General features: G+C 41.2%; 1 protein-coding gene across 1 annotated transcript in view; it reads right to left on the bottom strand.

Moving 5' to 3' along the window:
• Positions 1–236: 236 nt before the first annotated feature.
• ABRAXAS2 (abraxas 2, BRISC complex subunit) overlaps positions 237–19,372 on the bottom strand; it is a 28,558-nt gene continuing 9,422 nt past the window's right edge. The window contains exons 4-9 of the mRNA XM_059172896.1: positions 18,126–18,192; positions 8,789–8,979; positions 7,883–8,002; positions 7,291–7,375; positions 5,635–5,749; positions 237–2,431 (exon numbers count right to left, since the gene is read on the bottom strand). Of these exons, the coding sequence (XP_059028879.1) occupies positions 1,962–2,431; positions 5,635–5,749; positions 7,291–7,375; positions 7,883–8,002; positions 8,789–8,979; positions 18,126–18,192 (1,048 nt within the window). The 3' untranslated portion in view covers positions 237–1,961. The remainder of the gene's footprint in view (positions 2,432–5,634; positions 5,750–7,290; positions 7,376–7,882; positions 8,003–8,788; positions 8,980–18,125; positions 18,193–19,372) is intronic.

Consider the following 19,372-nt stretch of genomic DNA (forward strand, 5'->3'; position numbering starts at 1 on the left):
TGTTGTACTCAACTGGTGCTCCTCTCTCTTGACACTCAACACACGCTCCTTGAAATCAACAGAAACATTTTAGTAAATTGTGTTCTTGGATCTCCCCCGAAAGCAGCCTTACCAAAACTGTGTGCAGATGAGTTTTCTGACCTTTACAACTGTATTAAGTCCCCTGAGAGCAGCCTGAAAGAGAACACCGAGGCGAGACCTTTCTGGGGCGCAGACACACAGGAAGACAAAGGTACCATGATTAAATAAGTTTTTATTGTCACATTGAACTGCTTTGTCAGCTATACATTGTAGGTTTCAGTATGGCATAAAAATAAAGATATTTTCCTGAATGTCAAAATCTGAACAGAGAAGATGGCAATGGCACTTAAAACAAAAAAATAAAATAAAATAAAATAAATTCACACTGGCGCTGAAGCCGCTAGAAGGGAGCTGATAAAAACCGCAACACATTTGCAGATAAAGTGGTCTGCAACGTTTCAAATCCAATGGCAGTGGTGTATGGCCAACAAAACCATGAGAACAGGAAAACACAGACCCCACAGTGTGGTTCTCTGAAGAACGGCAGTTTTAGTATTTCATGTTTCAGTCTACACTGGGTAATTTCATATTGGAACTAAAGCTCAGGGAATAAATTTCTCTCCAATAAAATGAAACTTTTTCAGAACCTGGATTTGAAGTCTCTTGGACACCTTCCTTATGCTCCTAGGTTTTAGGTAGTTCAAAGGAAAGGCAGTTATTTCCCAAAGCATTAACTTCATGGGCTGACCTCATCAGTCTTGTCATTTCCAAACCAGGAGCCTCATGTGCTCACGAATGTCTTTAGTGGTTTCACACATTCTGGGCAAAACTAGAAAACAAGCACTAATTAAATAAAAATATAAGTGCATCCCAACAGAAAGTCTCTACACATTCCACAACTATCCTCCAAATAGCAATTAAAAAAAAATAAGTATGGTTATTTGGATTTAAAATGAATCTTTATTCACCAAGATTCCCAAACAGTTTATTAAATGTCTTTTCCTCCACAAATAAAACTAACACTAGGATTTGTCAAAAAAGCTAAATGAATTATATCCCTTATGTACGAACTTGGCTAAATCCACTGTGTCTGGAATCTGTTCATCATAAAACTCAGGTCTGGAGTGTAACTCCTTTCTGATGTACCCACTGCTGTGTGTCCTTCATCTTTAAGACTCCAGAACAGAGACCATAAACGTGGCTAGTGCAACATAGCAGTCACTGTAATTCCCCGAAAGAAAAATAAGTAATTTATTTTATGACATACTTATTTGGATGATTACTTACTGGTAATTAGTATTTCTACATTTTTTTTTTAAAGGCAACCATTTTAAGTGACAATATATATCAGGCTAGTAGAAAAAAGTTGAAACAAAGCCCTCTCTTTTGATCTCACAAAGTCATGCAGACAAGAGAAGGTATATCCGATTTGTTCCAATCAGGCTTCTTGGAATTATCAAAATTTCTTTCTGGCAAAGATGAATTTGGCTCATCATAGAAAGAAGGTTCTTTGAAGGCTGCTGCTAAACTCGCTTCCCTTTGAAAAAAGTAAATTTCAAGGCATGATAGTGCAAGAGGTAAGTTTTTGATTTATAGAATATTTATAGACTAATTGTGCTTAGTCTCTAATTTCCAATTTATCTTAAAGAACAGAAACTATGTTGATAAGTTTCACTTTGCCTAAATTTACCAGTACATCCATGAATCGCACCAGAATTAGGACAATTTGATTATCTCAATGATTCTGTCATGAAATCTGCACACTGGGTCTGTAGGTAAGAACCGGCGATGTGAGGCCCCTACCAGCTCTGTGCTCGAGGACCCGCCTGTGGGGTGGCCAGGGGTCTGAGAACGCAGTCCCCCCCCCATTAAGTCCTCAAAAAACTCTCTCAATAAGCCATTAAGAAAAACAGTGCTAAGTGGAGAGTTTCTTTGTTTAGCTAAATCTGGGAGGTCTGAGTGTTCCTGGAGCCCCCGTCGGGATGTGTCAGGGGTCGAGAATCCCGCGAATGGGAGCATTCACTATTAGAGGGTTCTGTTGGGTCAATCAGATTTTCATAATCACTGTCATCTGATTCCTCAGCGCTGTCTGCAGCTGCTCTTTGGGAAGGAGGAAGGTCTGTGCCACTTCCGGGACACTTCAGTCCAGCACTGGTGGAAGCATAACTGGAAGAACCCACGGCTTGAGGTCGAGGCATAAAGACACTGGTTTCCATGCGCGAATGGCTCAAAGTACTTTCTTGATTGTTTGGGTGAAAATCGGAATACGGGGGAGGAGGATCAGAGGCCTCTGCGTCTCCAAGTGGACTTCTACCTTCGGCCGCAAGCCCAGAGTAGGGCATCCGAGGGCTGAATGCCGGCCCCAGACTTTCAGATGGCACCTGTCTGTGGATCATCGCCTGCTGCAATCCTGGACGAAAACAGAAAGAAAATTGTAACATTTCCTCTAGTTTCAAAGCTTTGCACTCAGGGCATCAAACGGTCAACCTGAATGTTCTGGAAAATGGCAACAAAGAAGTGAAACTGACAATTATCTTAAACTTGCACAGTACTTCGCAATTTATAAATCCAGTTGCTACACATCGATCGATTTAAGCCTCAGAAAACCCGAAGTGTTACTGTCATAATCACAAATATCACTGCTTCCAAATTATGAGGCAAAGAAGCCAGAGTTCAGAAAGGGGAAGTGACTTCACTAAAGGAGTGGCTAGCAGTGGGCCCCGGATATGCAGAGCAGGTGTTTTAACTGTAGGTCCTGCGCTGCTTCCCTCCCCTCTGCTCACCCTGCTCTCAGACTGTGGGGATGGAAAGATGAAATGCACAGTCCTTACCACCCCTGGCACTCATCTCAGTGTGAGTTTCTGCTTTGACAGGCCTTGCATCACAAAACCATATTTCTTTTTTTCTTTTTTTAAGATTTTTATCTACTTATTTGACAGAGAAAGACACAGTGAGAGAGGGAACACAAGCAGGGGGAGTGGGGTGGGAGAAGCAGGCCTCCCGCTGGGCAGGGAGCCCAATGCAGGGCTCAATCCTGGGACCCTGGGATCATGACCTGAGCTGAAGGCAGACGCTTTAGAACTGAGCCACCCAGGTGCCCCGCAAAAGCCCCCCCCCCCTTTTAAAAAGATTTTATTTATTTATCTGACAGAGATCACAAGTAGGCAGAGAGGCAGGCAGAAAGGGAGAGGGAAGCAGGCTCCCCGCTGAGCAGAGAGCCTGATGCGGGATTCAATCCCAGGACCCGGAGATCATGACCCAAGCCAAAGGCAGAGGCCTAAGCCACTGAGCCACCCAGGCACCTCAAAAGCCTATTTCTTCCCAACGATGGGACACAACATACACATAATACACCATTTTCTTTTCTTTTCTTTTTTTAAACAATGTTTTCTCCTTTAAAGTTTAAAAGCCCTGTGTTAGGAGGCCAGTTTTCCAGGTTCTGGACCCTAAATACAGCACCTTTTTTGTTTGTTTGTTTGGTTTTTTTAGACATAAGCTCTACACTCCATGTGGGCCTCAAACTCACAACCCCGAGATCAAGAGCTGCTCTCCACTAACTGAGCCAGCCAGGCTCCTGATACAACGTATTTTCAGGCATGTTCTGGAATAATCCAGAGCGTATCTGGACTCATATTGATGAGTCCCTTGCCTTGAAAAATACTGGTATAAAATTTAGAAAAGAACAAGGAAAATAAAATCACCCATAATTCTATCACCCAGATAACACCATCAGACTTTTGGAAAACAGCACAAGATTTGGGGTTAAAAGATAGAAACTTTAGATGTCGGCCCCTGCCCCCTTTTCTAAATTCCAGTTTTATTATCCAGCCGTGTGTGTGTGTGCGTGCGCGCGTGCCTACTTATCTCTGTCAAATACATAAATAAAATGTTAAAAAAATAATAAAAAATTAAAAAAATAAATATAAAATATATAATTATAATTAAAATTATAAATATAAATATTTATAAATTTTTATAAAAATAAAATAAAAATTAAAAGTAAGTAAAAATTAAATTAAAAAAACACAGCTGAGATCATATGTTTATACCATTTTATATCCTACTGTTTTCACTTAAGATTATATACTAGGGGGGCTCCTGGGTGGCTCAGTGGGTTAAAACCTCTGCCTTCGGCTCAAGTCATTATCCTAGGGCCCTGGGATCGAGCCCGCATCGGGCTCTCTGCTCAGCAGGGAGCTTGCTTCCCTTCTTCTCCCTCTGCCTGCCTCTCTGCCTACTTCTAATCTCTGTCAAATAAATAAATAAAATCTTTAAAAAAAAAAAGATTATATACTAGGCAATATCCCACGTCGCTAAAAATTCGCTTCAATGGGACGATATTCCACCATATGGATACATCATAATTTATTCAACTATTCTACTGCTAGTTATTCAACAACCCCAGTAAGTTGTTTCTCAGATTTTAGAATCATAAAGTTGTGATTAATATTCTTATACATCAATCCCTGTGTGCATTTGATTGTTTCTCAAAAAATATAACACTAAAAGTCAGGGCTGCCTGGGTGGCTCAGTGGGTTAAGCCTCTGCCTTCAGCTCAGGGTCATGGTCTCAGGGTCCTGGTATCGAGCCCTGCATCCGGCTCTCTGCTCAGTGGAGAGCCTGCTTCCCCCTCTCTGGCTGCTTGCCTCTCTGCCTGTGATCGCTCTCTCTCTGTCAAATAAATAAAATATTTTTAAAAAATGAATCAGATATCATGTACCCAGAAATAGAAATGACATTTTAATTGGTTTGCAAGTATTCTTTTTCAATTAGGAAAGGTTATAAATTTAATGTACAAACGTTAAATCTGGTAGTATTACAGTAAACAAGTCTATTCTCATGCTAGAATCAATAGATTCCCGGGCCTCCTCCTCATTCAACCAGCTGGTTCCTTAGCTCATTTGTATCCATTCATCTACAGCTACCAAAAACCAGACATTTAAAGCCTTTGTTGTGACTGTGACTATGAAGCAAATGTGAAGTGATAAGAATATTAGGTAGCTCCTTTATGTGGCTATGTGAGGAACACAGGATGCGGTCCCCATACTCTAGGTTCGCAGGGGGTTAACTCAGTGAGAAACATCCCAGCTGAGGTAGAGATCATAGTAGTCCACTCAGACACGTCTGCACCAACCGCTTCTCGGGATTTACTCTAACTTGCTTCCGCGGAGGCGCTTCTACAGTTAATCTTCTTTTCTTTTCTAGTTTAAAGTAGTTGAAGGGGGTGGGGCACCTGCGTGGCTCAGTTGTTAAGCGTTGGCTTTCAGCTCAAGTCATGATCCCAGTGTCTGGGGATCGAGTCCCGTATCCGGCTCCTGCTCGGCGAGGAGCCTGCTTCTCCCCCTCCCTCTACCCCTGCTTGTGTTCCCTCTCTCCCTGTGTCTCTGTCAAATAAATAAAAATCTTAAAAAAAAAAAAAAAAAAAAAAAAGATAACTTGAAAGGGTGGCATGAAAAACAGTCGTCTGTTCTGGAAGTACAAGAATGCTCCTTCACTAACGCCTCCCGGGGGGCTTGAGGACTGTAGAAGGAGTCCCGTGATTCATCCTATGGTTTGATGTTTGAAAAAGACATTTCCCTGACACCGAATGGTGAAATTAATAGGAAAACTCACTTCTTTCTTGCTCCTTTTCATTTTTCCTCTGAGTGATTTGTCTTCTTAATTTGTTCACTTCTGCCTGACAAGATTCAACAACTCGCTCACTCTTTTCTACATCTGCACACACTGCCTGAGGGAAAAATGACAACAGGATCAATCAGTTTCAATCCGAGCACAAGGCAATCCATGAAGATAGCCCGGACTGCAACCGTAGGAAGAGACCAGATGCTTTACTGAGTCAAAAAGCAGACATGTGAGGCAGAACAAGATCACGAAGGTCCAGGGGACCAGTATTGCGGTTCACTGACTTGTTTTTCTTAATTTTGTTATGATGATTAGCTATTTAGCCTGTGAATTCTTGAAGTCAATGATTCTTTTTTATTAAACTGAAAGAAGGATTTTGATACCAGTCTAGCATACAAAGGACGAACAAAAGATAAGACAGGAATGGGATGCTTTCAACTTTAATTTATAACCAACAAACAAAAATCAGATGTCACAAAGAGACTTACTTAACAGAAAATATTTATAACTGGGGGAGTGGGAAAGAAAGTATGTTTCAAAGTCGAGAATCTAAATAAAGACAGCGAGTGAGGCTACAGCCTGCCCTCTGACCATCGGGATCAGGGCTCTCTATGCGAGACCGGGTTTGCAGAGCAGGCCTTAGTCACTCAGCAGCGAATGCACAACAGCGAATGCACTTTGAAGTCGGCTAGATAGTGCGGATGGCCTGAAAAGAGCATGGTCATGAATTTAGGACAAAAAGCTGTTTTTCACTGCATGTTCCTTCCATAGCAAAAATCCCAGAAACTGCTGGAAAGTAGGCCAGTCACCAGTGAGCCTGTTTCACTGCTAGGCGGGCCGTGACCCGACTGTGGAGCGCCAGCGCTGGAAACTGCCTGTTGTGGGCTTTCCTCTTCAGCCCCAGGCCGACCCCTCTGCTTTCTTCTTTTTCAGCAGCTGCCTACATTCCCTTCTCTGTTCCCTGCGGCTTCTTCCTCAAAGCTAGGCTCTCTCTGGGCCTGGGAGAGCTTCTATCCGGCCTGCCACCCTTCTTCTTGTTCTCAAAGCCTCTTTTGTTCTTAGGGTTTAGGGTAAATGACTCCTAAGAACACACTGGGGATGATGAAAAGATCGTGGGAAAGCACTGGGAGCACCTAGCTCAGTAAGTGGCTGGTAGGAGACGTTTCCATAAATATTTGTTGCATGAATGACTAGGAATGAAGAGGCTCCAGCGCAATCCTCCCACTCAATGAGGTAGCTGGGGGCAAAGCGAGTGACCCAGAGCAAAGGGGCAGAGCTGTACCAATTACGGGTGCCCTCTGATGCGTCTCAACTTCGAGCATACTGATGGAGACAGCTGGGGTCTTAGCAATCCTCTAAACTCGGAAGAGATTTCCCGAAAGTAAACATGGTTATCAAAGGGGCACGCGCATTCAGAATAGTAACAGAAATGCTAGACTTCAGACTCTACTTCGGGCCAATCATGAGACAGCCTTTTGTAGGCCAGTATGAGTAACTACCTTGCACATCTGAGATTATTTTGGGAAGGTACATTCTGACTTTTGGACCATGATTCATTCGTCAGTTGGGAGATTATTAAAAATTAAAGTAGAAATAAAAGCATTGGGCATTAGAAATAAGACAAAAACTAGTGAATAACTTGGTTACCTGCACTTTCTCCTGAAGTGCATTATAAACCTGATAAATCGCCCTGATGTCCTTCATGACTCCGTCCTTGTCAAAAAAGTCAGTACTGGAAGACAGGAAAAAGAGGTCACAAAATTATTTTAATTGCTATGGACCCTAAAGGCATTTTCCTATCATTTGCACCTTCATTTATTACATAAATGCTGCAACTCCAAGTGACCGTCTGAGCAACAATGCCCACGCTACTAGAATTACAGAAAGGGAAAAAAAAGAACCCATGTTACCAAGACAACTTGAAAAATAATAAAAAGCTATATATTTTTTGTTGGCCACATTTAGCTTTGGAACCTCAGAAATATACATACTCTGTCCAAACTTTTACATAAAAAAAAAAATTTTTTTTGTAGCAAATGTTTAAAAAAATTACAGGTAAAAACAAATGATCTTTTTGATCAGCACAAAATTCTGATATTCGGTGGTGGTGATCTAGAGGATGACCTGACTGCGTTTCTCAGTTTCCATCACATCAAAATTGATTTTACATGTCTCCATAAACCTGTTAAGCACTCCTCACAAAAGACAGGAAGACATTTTCATTGTACTTTCAACTCACCCATGTTCTTTGATAACTTTGGCGTAACTCTGAGAAGTGTTTGGCACTGAAGACACTTTATATTCCTGCTGGCTAGTGTTGCCTAGATTGGGGATGGCAAGGCTTATCCTCTGATTATACCTGCGGGAGGATCCAGAGAGACCATGTTAAAGGCGTTGCTCTTCCTGAACTCTGGGTCTCTGCGCTGCTGAATTAACAGGCTTCATGGGGCAGCTACTTGCACAGATGACCAAGGACGCCTGAGTGAGTAGAAACTCGACGGTAAACTCCTTGAGAACAGAGGTCATGTCCCACAGCAATGGGCAGAGTGCTGAGGTGGTTTTAAGAGCTCAGGAAATACCTGCTGATTGACTGATTAATGAAACCTTGCAGATGGCTAGTTAAGAATTTATTTCCGTTGATGTTGATGTAATATAATCTACAAGTGAACTTCCAGAAGGAAACCTTTCTCTTATTGACAGACATCATAATCGTATGATTTTTTTTTTTTTTTTTTTTTTGCTTTCACAAGTTCACAATGCAAAACCTTCATTAACCAGTAGGTGGATCAATTTGACAATTTTGTCTTTGAAATTGGTTTTAAAATTACAGACTTCCAGAACAGTAAAACCGTGTATCTACATAATGGATCATGGAGAAGCAAATGATGATTTCCAGCTGTGTATTCCTGTAAGAATTTATGCACAATTAACATATCTCACTAATGCTTCTTGGTTCAAAACATTTTAATTTATACAGCTGACAGGAAAACACCTTCTCTCAAACAAAGAAAACTAGCTGAATGGGAATTATAAAAGCTTTTCTTTAAAGATGCTACAAAATGCACATTTTCAAAGTTATAAATCCCAATTATATGTACCAACATCTTTACTATTTATTTGAGGCTGGTGGGAACGCTTTCTTTACCTTCGATTTGGTCTAAAGAGAACGTATTCTAAAGCATGAGTGGAATTGTTGGCGGTGGAGATGAAGCTGAAGAGAAGGAACACGAGGTCGGGCACCCCGAGGATGCGGGTGAGCTGCTTATGGATAACCTGCTCTCGGTACGACATCTGCTGCTGTGTGTTTCGCCGGAATCTGTACCATCCAATAACTTTCTGCAGTAAAAACAGAAGGAAAAAAGGATGAAAGGTTGCATGAAATCTTAATAAATTTAATTCTGAATGTATCCATACAAACACTTGTACACATGTTCGTAGCAGCTTGACATACAACAGCTCAAAACTAAAAAGCAGCCCAGTTGTTCATCAACAGGTGAATGAATAAACAAACAAAATTCCTAGAAGAAAACACAGGCAGTAATCTTTTGACATCAGCCATAGAAACATTCTTCTAAATACATGTTCTTTGGCGAGAGAAACAAAGCAAAAATAAACTACAGGGATTACATCAAAATAAAAAGCTCGGACACCTGGGTGGCTATTAAATGGGAGAAGATATCTGCAAATGATGCATCCAGAAAGAGGTTACTATCCAAACTACATAAAGAACTCATACAGAGGCACCTGGGTGGCTCAGTGGGTTAAAGCCTCTGCCTTCGGCTCAGGTCATGATTCCGCGGTCCTGGGATCAAGTCCCGCATCAGGCTCTCTGCTCTGTGGACAGCCTGCTTCCTCCTCTCTCTCTGCCTGCATCTCTGCCTAGTTGTGACCTCTGTCTGTCAAATAAATAAATAAAATCTTAAAAAAAAAAAAAGAACTCATACAATTCAACACCAAAAAACCAAATAATCCAATTAAAAAATGGGCAGAGGACATAAACAGATAATTTTCCAAAGAAGACATACAGATGCTCAACAGACACATGAAAAGATGCTCCATATCACTCACTGCGGAAATGCACATCAAAACCACAATGAGTTATCACCTCACACCTGTCAGAACAACTTAAAAAAAAAAAAAAAAACAACTCAAGAAACAAGTGTTGGCAAGGATGTGGAGAAAAAGAAACCCTGTGCATTGTTGGTGATGGGAAGGCAAACAGGCGTGGCCACTGTGGAAGACAGAGGGGAGGTTCCTCAGAAATTTAAGAACTGAAATACCATATGATCCAGTAATTCTACTACCAGGTATTTACCAGAAGAATACAAGAACACTAATTTGAAAAGATACACCCATACCTATTGTCTATTGCAGCATGATCTACAATAGCCAAGGTATGGAAGCAGCCCAAATGTCCATCAATAGATACATGGATAAAGAAGTAGCATAGAGGGGCACCTGTGTGGCTCAATGGGTTAAAGCCTCTGCCTTCGGCTCAGGTCATGATCCCGGGGTCCTGGGATCAAGCCCCACATTGGGCTCTCTGCTCAGCAGGGAGCCTGCTCCCCCCCCCCCCCCGCCTCTCTGCCTGCTTGTGATCTGTCTGTCAAATAAATAAGTAAAATGTAAAAAAAAAAAAAAAAAAAAAAAAAAAGTAGCATATATATACACAGTGGGATATTAGTCGGCCTTAAAAAAGAATGAAATCTTACCATCTGCAACAACATGGATGGATCTAGAGAGTTTAACACTAACTGAAAGAAATCAGTCAGAGAAAGACAAATACCACATGATGTTATTCATATGTGGAACTTATGAAACAAATGAACAAAGAGACCAAAAAACATACCCTTAAATATAGAGAGCAAATTGGTGGTGGCCAGAGTGGGGGTGAAGGGGGAACGGCTGAAATAGGTGAAGCAAACTGAGAGTGCGCTGATCACGATGAGCACTGAGTAACGTACAGAATTGCTGAGTCACTGTATCGTACACTTGAAGTTAATTTAACACTGTACATTAATGATACTTGAACAAGATATATTTTTTTAAAAAGAAAAGGGCAAAGGAGACTTGCAAGGGTATAGTCATTATCTTATTACACTGACGGGCTCATGGGTATATAAATATTTCAAAATGTATCCGAGTAAATACTATTAAATATGTGCAGTTCACTGTATGGCAACTGTACCTCCATACAAAGATTTAAGAGGTTTAGCTTCATCGGCTCTAACTACAGGATAACTAAACTGCCCAAGTCGATTAAACTGATATGCTCCCTGGAAGAGTATCTTTTATAACGTGATCCTCGGGACATCTGGGCACTTACTAAAATGCTCCTGGGCCCACCCAAACCTGCAGAATTAAAATGTCCAAGGGGAGAACCAGGAATCTGAATTTAAGATAAGTTCCTTGAGTTTTTTTCTTGTTTATACTAGAGTTTGAAAATCTCCACTGTAGAGACAATCAACTCTTTATCAAAGGAATAATCTTCATATAGCCTCATTCTGTGAAACACTTTTTTTTTTAAGTGAAAATCCTGTTTCAAGAAGTAAAGGTAGCTTGGGGTGCCTGGGTGGCTTCAGTGGGTTAAAGCCTCTGCCTTCGGCTCAGGTCATGATCCCGGGATCCTGGGAATGAGCCCCACATTGGGCTCTTTGGTCAGCAGGGAGCCTGCTTCCCCCTCTCTCTCTGCTCTGCCTCTCTGCCTACTTGTGATCTCTCTGTCAAATAAATAAATAAAATCTTAAAAAAAAAAAAAAAAAGAAGAAGAAGAAGAAGAAGTAAAGGTAGCTTGGACTCCTGGGTGGCTCCGTCAGTGAAGTGGCTGCCTTCAGCTTAGGTCATGATCCCAGGGTTCTGGGATCAAGTCCCACATCAGGGTCCTTGCTGATCAGAGAGCCTGCTTCTCCCTCTGCCTGCTGTTCCCACTGCTTGTGTGCTCTCTCTCTCTGACAAATAAATAAAATAAAATCTTTAAAAATAAATAAGTTGGGGCACCTGGGTGGCTCAGTGGGTTAAAGCCTCTGCTTTCGGCTCAGGCCACGATCCCAGGGTCCTGGGATCTGGCCCAGCATCGGGCTCTCTGTTCAGCAGAGAGCCTGCTTCCCCCTCTCTCTCTGCCTGACTCTCTGCCTACTTGTGATCTCTGTCTGTCAAATAAATAAATAAATAAAATCTTTAATAAATAAATAAATAAGTCAGCCTAAAAAAAAGAAGTAAAGGTAGCTTAAAATTGTTAGTGTCATATTAAAATTAACAGTAAAGGGGTGCCTGGGTGGCTCAGCTGTTTATGCATCTGCTTTCAGCTTGGGCCATGATCCCAGAGTGCCGGATGGAGTCCCATATCGGGCTCCCTGCTCAACAGGGAGCCTCACTCTCCCTCTGCTCCAACCCCTGTTCGTGTTCTCTTTCAAATAAATGGATAAAATCTTTTTTAAAAAACGAACAGTAAGTTTAGGGGCGCCTGGGTGGCACAAGTCAGTTAAGCATATGACTCCTGATTTTGGCTCAGGTCACGATATCAGGGTTGTGGGGTCGAGCCCAGCATCAGGCTCCACACTCAGCACAGAATCTGCTTGAGTTTCTTTCTCTCTCTGCCCCTCCCACTCATACTCTCTGTCTCTTTCTCAAATAAATAAAGAAATCTTTTAAAAAAGTAAATAAGTAAAAATAAATAAATAATAAAATTAATAGTAAATTTAGTTTCTATTTTGGTACTTTCATGTAGGAAGTGAACCAACCTTTGTTGAGCCCACGTGCCAGGCCCCCAGGTAGCTTTATTACAACTATTTTCACTGATTTTAACAACCCTGGGAGGCAAGTAATGTCTTCTCCACTGGGTTCACATCACAATTAAGTAACTACAGGAAACCAAGGAATAGTTCCTGCCTGCATGGAGTATTACTGAACATAAAGTATAACTTCTAATTATATAAAGCAATTAACTATGATATTCTTTTTTTAATTTCTAACTTTTTTAAAAGATTTTATTTTGGGAGGCAGTTGTTGAGCAGCTGCCTTCGGCTCAGGTCATGATCCCAGTGTCCTGGGATCGATCCCCACATCAGGCTTCCTGCTCGGCGGGAGGCCTCCTTCTCCCTCTCCCACTCCCTCCGCCCGTATTCTCTCTCTCACTGTCTCTCTCTCTCTGTCAAATAAATAAAATCTTAAAAAAAAAAAAAAAAAGATTTTATTTTTTAAGTAATCTCTACATCCAACGTGGCTCAAACTCACAACTCTGAGATCAAGACTCACACGCTCTGCCATCTGAGCCAGCCAGGCCACCCTGATATTCTTTAAACAAAAAGGAAACCCAAACACTTCTGACACTGTAAATCCTATAAGAGATGTTTTGTGCAAAGTCACTGAGCTCACGAGTGACAGCCAAGATGGGAAACCTGTCTTTTCCACTGTACAATGGTAACTTCACAATTCCAAACTGGTCACATGACGATGAGTGAAGAGTAGGTTCTAACAAGTTCCCAGGTGCCGCTAATGCTGCCGGTCCAGGGACCACACTTGGAAAACCAAAGCTCCAGGGGCGCCTGGGTGGCTCAGAGGGTTAAGCCTCTGCTCTCGCCTCAGGTCATGATCTCAGGGTCCTGGGATCGAGCCCTGCATCAGGCTCTCCACTCATCGGGGAGCCTGCTTCCCCCCTCTGTCTCTGCCTGCTGCTCTACCTTCTTGGGATCTCTGTCAAATAAATAAATAAAATCTTTAAAAAAAAAAGAAAAAGAAAAGGAAAGAAAACCAAAGCTCCAGCTGAAGCCCCTCCACATGTAAAGATGAAGAGAGGGAAACAGAGGCGCCTTTTGAACACTTACTCTCATTTAATGAAACATTTAGATTAAAATACCATCATTAATCCTTTCACAATGGAGAAATCACAGTGAATCATTTCACAATGTATACGCTTACCCAATTAACACAATGTACACTTTAAGTATCTTACAGTTTTATATGTCCATTGTACCTCAGTAAAGCTGAAATAAAAAATAAAATACCAAAAAAAAAGAAAATGTGGAGAGGTAGTTTCCTTTAAAAAAAAAAAAAAAGAAGAAGAAGTCGGTAAGAAAAGCCATCGCCTGGCTAGAGGTATTGATGCCTGAGAACATGACATGTCGCACTCTGAGCAGTATGTCTGGGGCATGAGGAATAACACTGGAGTCAGCTCCTTCGGAGGCCTGGGGGTGTCTCTACTCCCTCTCCCTGGCACCCTGCAGAGACCTACGCTTTGCCAGAACACTGGGTGCTCTCATGAAACGCTCACGGATGAACAGAATCTTACAGGTGGCTACTGGATGAGGCATAATGCTTTTCACTTACGTGGATTCCAACTGTTTTATTCTACCTGTATTTTCTGAGAGACAGGAGCCTGATGCATTTATTTTGGATATCAACAGACAGAAATCAACGTATTCATTTGTTATATGCTAAAAGGACAACCCCATTATTCTTATTAATGAAAGATGAGATGCCAAATTCATTCACATTTGTTGACACCCATGATTGTACCTTTTAGAGCTAACAAGATCGTTGCAAGGCTACTGAGAAACTTCCTGACGCTAAAAAGCCCATTTCTGACAATTATGCCTGGGCCGTGATGAAAAACTGTGGACATCTTTCCCTACAACCTTATTTCAGCCAAAGTTTCATAGACAACTTCTCACAAAGACTTTCCTCTCTACTCTCAACTAGATATTCACTTATACTTTTTGGAGCCAAAGCAACCGTCCCCAATAGAGGACATGCTCGTTATCTTCACCTAATGAGCCTTTGGGCCTTACGATGATATTAAGGTGGCAGTTATGTTTATCATCATCTACTGCACAGCAGATGATTCCAGAAGGCATAAACCCCCTTCTCACTTGCTTTTTTGGCCTTGGCCCCAAACCTGAGGCTTGTGCAAACTTGGTAAACACAAGACGTAGTCTGCCAGGGCAGTCATTCTGCACGTTGCAGTAGATGACCATGTTGCACCTACTGGGGGATTCTCATATCAAATCATTAGCCTTTGGATGCCTGGCTGGCTTAGTCGGTTAAGAGTCCAGCTCTTGATCTCTGCACAGGTCTTGACCTCAGGGTCGTGAGATTGAGCCCCATATTGGGCTCTCCACTGGCTGTGGAGCCTACTTAAAAAAACGAAAAATAAAACATTAGCCCCTATCTTAAGTCTATGGTTAAAAAAAAGTTTTAGCAATGTTGTAGAGTTTCTACATTTGAGAGCCACATACCTTCCAGATAACAACAGATGTAGGATGTACTAAAGATCAAAAGAGCAAATCCAATTTTACTTTGTTAATTATTATTATTTTAAAGATTTTATTTATTTACTTGAGCGAGAGAGAACAAGTATACGAGCTGGGGGCAGTGGGGGCAGAAGGAGAGAGAGAATCTCAAGTGTGGGGCTCGATAGTAGATCCTATGCATGACCCTAAGATCACGAACTGGGCAGAAATCAAGAGTCAGATGTTCAACTGCCTGAGCCACCCAGGTGCCCCAATTTAATTTTTTTAATAAGCTCTACACCCAACATGGGGCTTGAACTCATGACCCAGAGGTCAAGAGTCACAAATTCTACTGAGTCAGCCAGGTTCCCCCGGCATATCCGATTTTTAAACCCCCAAATTAATTAAGAAATGTGTCCTTATCTACAGCTAAAAACAAAACACAGAAACGAAACAAAACCCTACCTGGTAGACTCCTCTTTTTTTTTCCCAACTTATTTTCAATTAATGAACACTGTTACAAACAAACTTTTCCCATAAAGTTCCCCTTCTTCAGCAGCACCTCTCCATTCCCTTCCCCAAAGTAAACACTTTTAAGTTTGGCTGCCTTCCTTCCTGATCTTTTTCTGTACATCTAAATACTCATTCAGATTTGTGTTTTTACATAAAACAGGCTCAAATTATAACACTACTTTTCTCATGTAACCCAACTTTGAGATCTTTCTAGGGCATTACCCGAGAACTTCCCTCATGCTTTGCAATGGCTGCTTCGTATCCCACAGTATAGAGGTGTCAACACAACCGACTTGACCGTTTCCCATTGGTGGACATTTAGACTGCTTTCAAAACCCTTACTATTAAGCAAAGACACAATAAACACCCTTGCATGCTGGGTTCCGAGGCCAGACTGCTGGGGTTAACCTTGGGTTCCACCATTACCCACTGGGGACCTTTAGCAAGGCACTCACCCCTGTTTCCTCAATTGTAAAATGGGGATGGTAAGAACAGCAATTTACCTCCTAGTTCCAACACCCGGAAAGTGCTTAGAACGCGGCCTGGCACAGAGTTGAGCTATTCATTAACGCCAGCCTTTCATAACTTTGTTCCTAGATCCAAATGTTTACTTGGGCCAGATTCCTAGAGGTGGGACTGCGTATTTAAAATTCTGTTATTGCAGAGCGCCTGGCTGACTCAGTATGTGGAGCACGTAACTCTTGACCTTGGGGTCCTAAGTCTGAGCCCCACATTGAGCATCGAGATTACTTTAGTAATAATAGAAAGAAAATTAAAAATAAAATTCTGTTACTGCAAAACTCTTAACTGTTTGTCATCAACTTACATTCCCATCAACTACAGCTTCCCCATTTCCCAAAGCCTTACCCAAAACTGGGTATTAGCAATCCCTTTACACTTTTGCTAATCTAATGAGCAAGAAAATAGCATCATGCTGTTTCAGTTTGCATTTCCAGATTGAAGATAAACATCTTTTCATTATTTCTTGGCCATTTGTGTATTTCTTTTTTCTTTTGTGAATTTCCTGTTCATATTCTTTATTCATTTTTGTCACTTCGAATTTTTTTCATCTATTTAAAAAAATACTTCAGGGCACCTGGGTGGTACTGTCGCTTAAGCATCCCAGTCTTGGTTTCAGCTCAGGTCATGGTTGTGGGATTGACCCCCACATCAGGCTCTGCACTCAGCGTGGAGTCTGCTTAAGATTCTCTTTCTACCCCCCTCTCTGCCCCTCCCACTCATGCTGTCTCTCTCTCTCTTCCAAATAAATAAAATCTTAAAAAAATATATAGGTGCCTGGGTGGCTCAGTTGGTTAAACAACTGCCTTCGGCTCAGGTCATGATCCTGGAGTCTCGGGATTAAGCCCCACGTTGGGCTCCTGCTTCTCCCTCTGACCTTAATGCACTCTCTCTCTCTCTCATTCTCTCTCTCAAATAAATAAATAAAATCTTTAAAAAAAAAATACTCCTGTTACTTTTAATGTGTAGTAAATACTCTAGAAAACTGCTCAAAAGAGAATTTTCATGGAAGAAATTTCAGTTTTAGAAAGTATAATAAAAGTTCACTGTCTAAAATATAAATGGAATGAGGAGATAGGTTGGAGCTAGGATAGGAAGGTCGGACTCCTGAGAGATTCCAGAACATACGCTCCTGGGCACGTCACTGAAAACAAGAGAGCTGGACCCCAATGTCTGTGGCCGCTCTAACTCCCTTTCCCGGGTGGATGGTGACGGGGTCCGATTCCAGAGACCTGAGCTCATCAACACCCATAAAGTGGTTTGTCCTTTCTTCCGGCCTTCCCAGTCTTCCTTTCATCTTACCTGCTTTTCTTTCTGCTTTTCCAACTGACGGCACAACTGAGCCGCCCGCCCATCGCCCAGGCTGCTGACTTACTCTGACTGCACCCTTACTCCTGGTGCCCTTCTTCAGACACTTCGGGAACCAAGTCCTACGGTGCTGATTCTTTTTTTCCATAAGTAATCTTTTAAAAGCTTTTTCATAATACACACTTCTAAACAAAGGCATTTTTTTGTGACAAACTGAAAACTTTTATTAATATTTTTTTCCTCAAGGCATGGTTTAATAACAAATCTACTTTTCTGGAATTAATATTTCAAGGTAGAAAAGTAAAACCCACACATGGTACAACAGAATAAATTATAAATGAGATCATCAGACAATGCCGCAGCAATAAAACTGGTTCATTTTCAATTCTATTCAGACTTGCTTACCATACATAATCAGAACATTATATGCATATGTTGACAGAAATAATAAACACATGACCTTTTGGAAAAACATCTATGTTTGGCATTAATTGAACTTGAAAGGGTAACATATCCAGAGTTGTTTAATTATGACTTACCTTTTTTAGAACTATTTTTCCTGGTTATAAAATTAATGCATGTATGTAAGATACTTGCAAAATTACTTTTTAAATTACAAAAGAGAAAAAAAGAACCACTCAGAATCAACTAAACTAATTTTTAACTCTCTAGAGTATGGTTCTTGTTTTTCCTTCCGATTTTTACATAATAGAATCACACTATAAATATCTAAATTTTTTTTCTATTGATAGGTTATAAACATTGTCTCACATCTGCATTTACCCTTAAAATCTACTTAAGTCAACAGAACTCTCATACATTAATATCAAATCCTATTGTTTCATTTGGTTTTAAGTTTAGGTAATAAAATAAACAGTGATTTCCAAATCGGACTGGGCAACAAACAGGACATACCTTTCTCCGATCCTTAAGAATCCTGTCCAAGCTCTCTTCGTTAACTTTGCTTGCATAGTCATAAAAACTGTTTTTTTTTAAAGAAAATACATTTTATTAAAGTCATATGGTATTTTGGAAATGAATATACTTAGCCTCATGTGTCTATGGGTCCCTGGATCCTAAAAGTTGGTAATCAAGACATAAAGATACAATTGCTTATCTTCAACAGATAACCAGAGAAATCAATCTCAGTGCTTCACTGATGATATATCTTTTGCATCAAAGAATACTCAAGAGACTGTTACATTCAAAAGGTATTACTTCCACATGTGGGAGGTACTGATAGCAAGTAATTAGAAAATGTGTGGTTTCCAATGGCTGTGACATCTTTTCCTTGTTTCTAAGTATCAGTTACTTATGGGGAAAAAAGAATACAGGAGCTTATTTTCTGAGAAATGCAGAAGGAATATGAACATCTGTTGAATGTTTAAGAGGCCTAGCTGCATGCTTTCTCAATTTATTTCTTTTCATTCCTGCTTCAGTGCTGGTAAGTAGGTATTACTGCAGCCCAACGTGTCCCAAGTTTTATTCCCAGTTTTGTAGGTAAAGATACTTAAGTGACTTGCCCCAAACTATACAGGTGGAAGATGGAAGAGCTGGGCTTTGAAGCCAGGTCTGCCCCTCAAACAGACCTAGCCGACCAGGATCCTACAGTAAGCAAGCATAATGATGTTTGGGTTTTTCTACCACTGACTGTGCTTTTAGGAATCCCATTCTTGGGACACCGGGGGTGGCTCAGTTGGTTAAGCGTCTGCTTCAGGCTCAGGTCATGATCCCTGGGTCCTGGTATCGAGTCCCTCTTCACGCTCCTTGCTCAACAGGGAGCTTGCTTCTCCCTCTCCCTCTGCTCCTCCCTGCACTCATTCTCCCTGTCTCTCTAATAAATAAAATCTTTTTTAAAAAAAAGGGAAAGCCATCCTTCCTCCCTCAACCCACAACCATTAGGCCCAGGCCTTATAAAGCAGTAAGAAGTTCGAGAAACGGTCAAAACAAAACAAAACAAACAAAGAAAACCCACTGAACTGGGAGTCAAGAGATACTAGCCCCAGCCCAGCTCTGCTTCTCACTGCAGGATCCTGGGCGAGCCACTGAACCTATGTGCTCTCCACTTCCCTCTATACAGAAGAAAGTCTGGAGCAGACACAGGACTTCTAAGGTTTCCTTCCACCGTAAGAATTATAGGTATGTAATTTAAACTTAGTTAA

This window comes from Mustela lutreola, chromosome 4 (assembly GCF_030435805.1).
Source record: "Mustela lutreola isolate mMusLut2 chromosome 4, mMusLut2.pri, whole genome shotgun sequence".
NCBI classification, from domain to species: Eukaryota; Metazoa; Chordata; class Mammalia; order Carnivora; family Mustelidae; genus Mustela; species Mustela lutreola.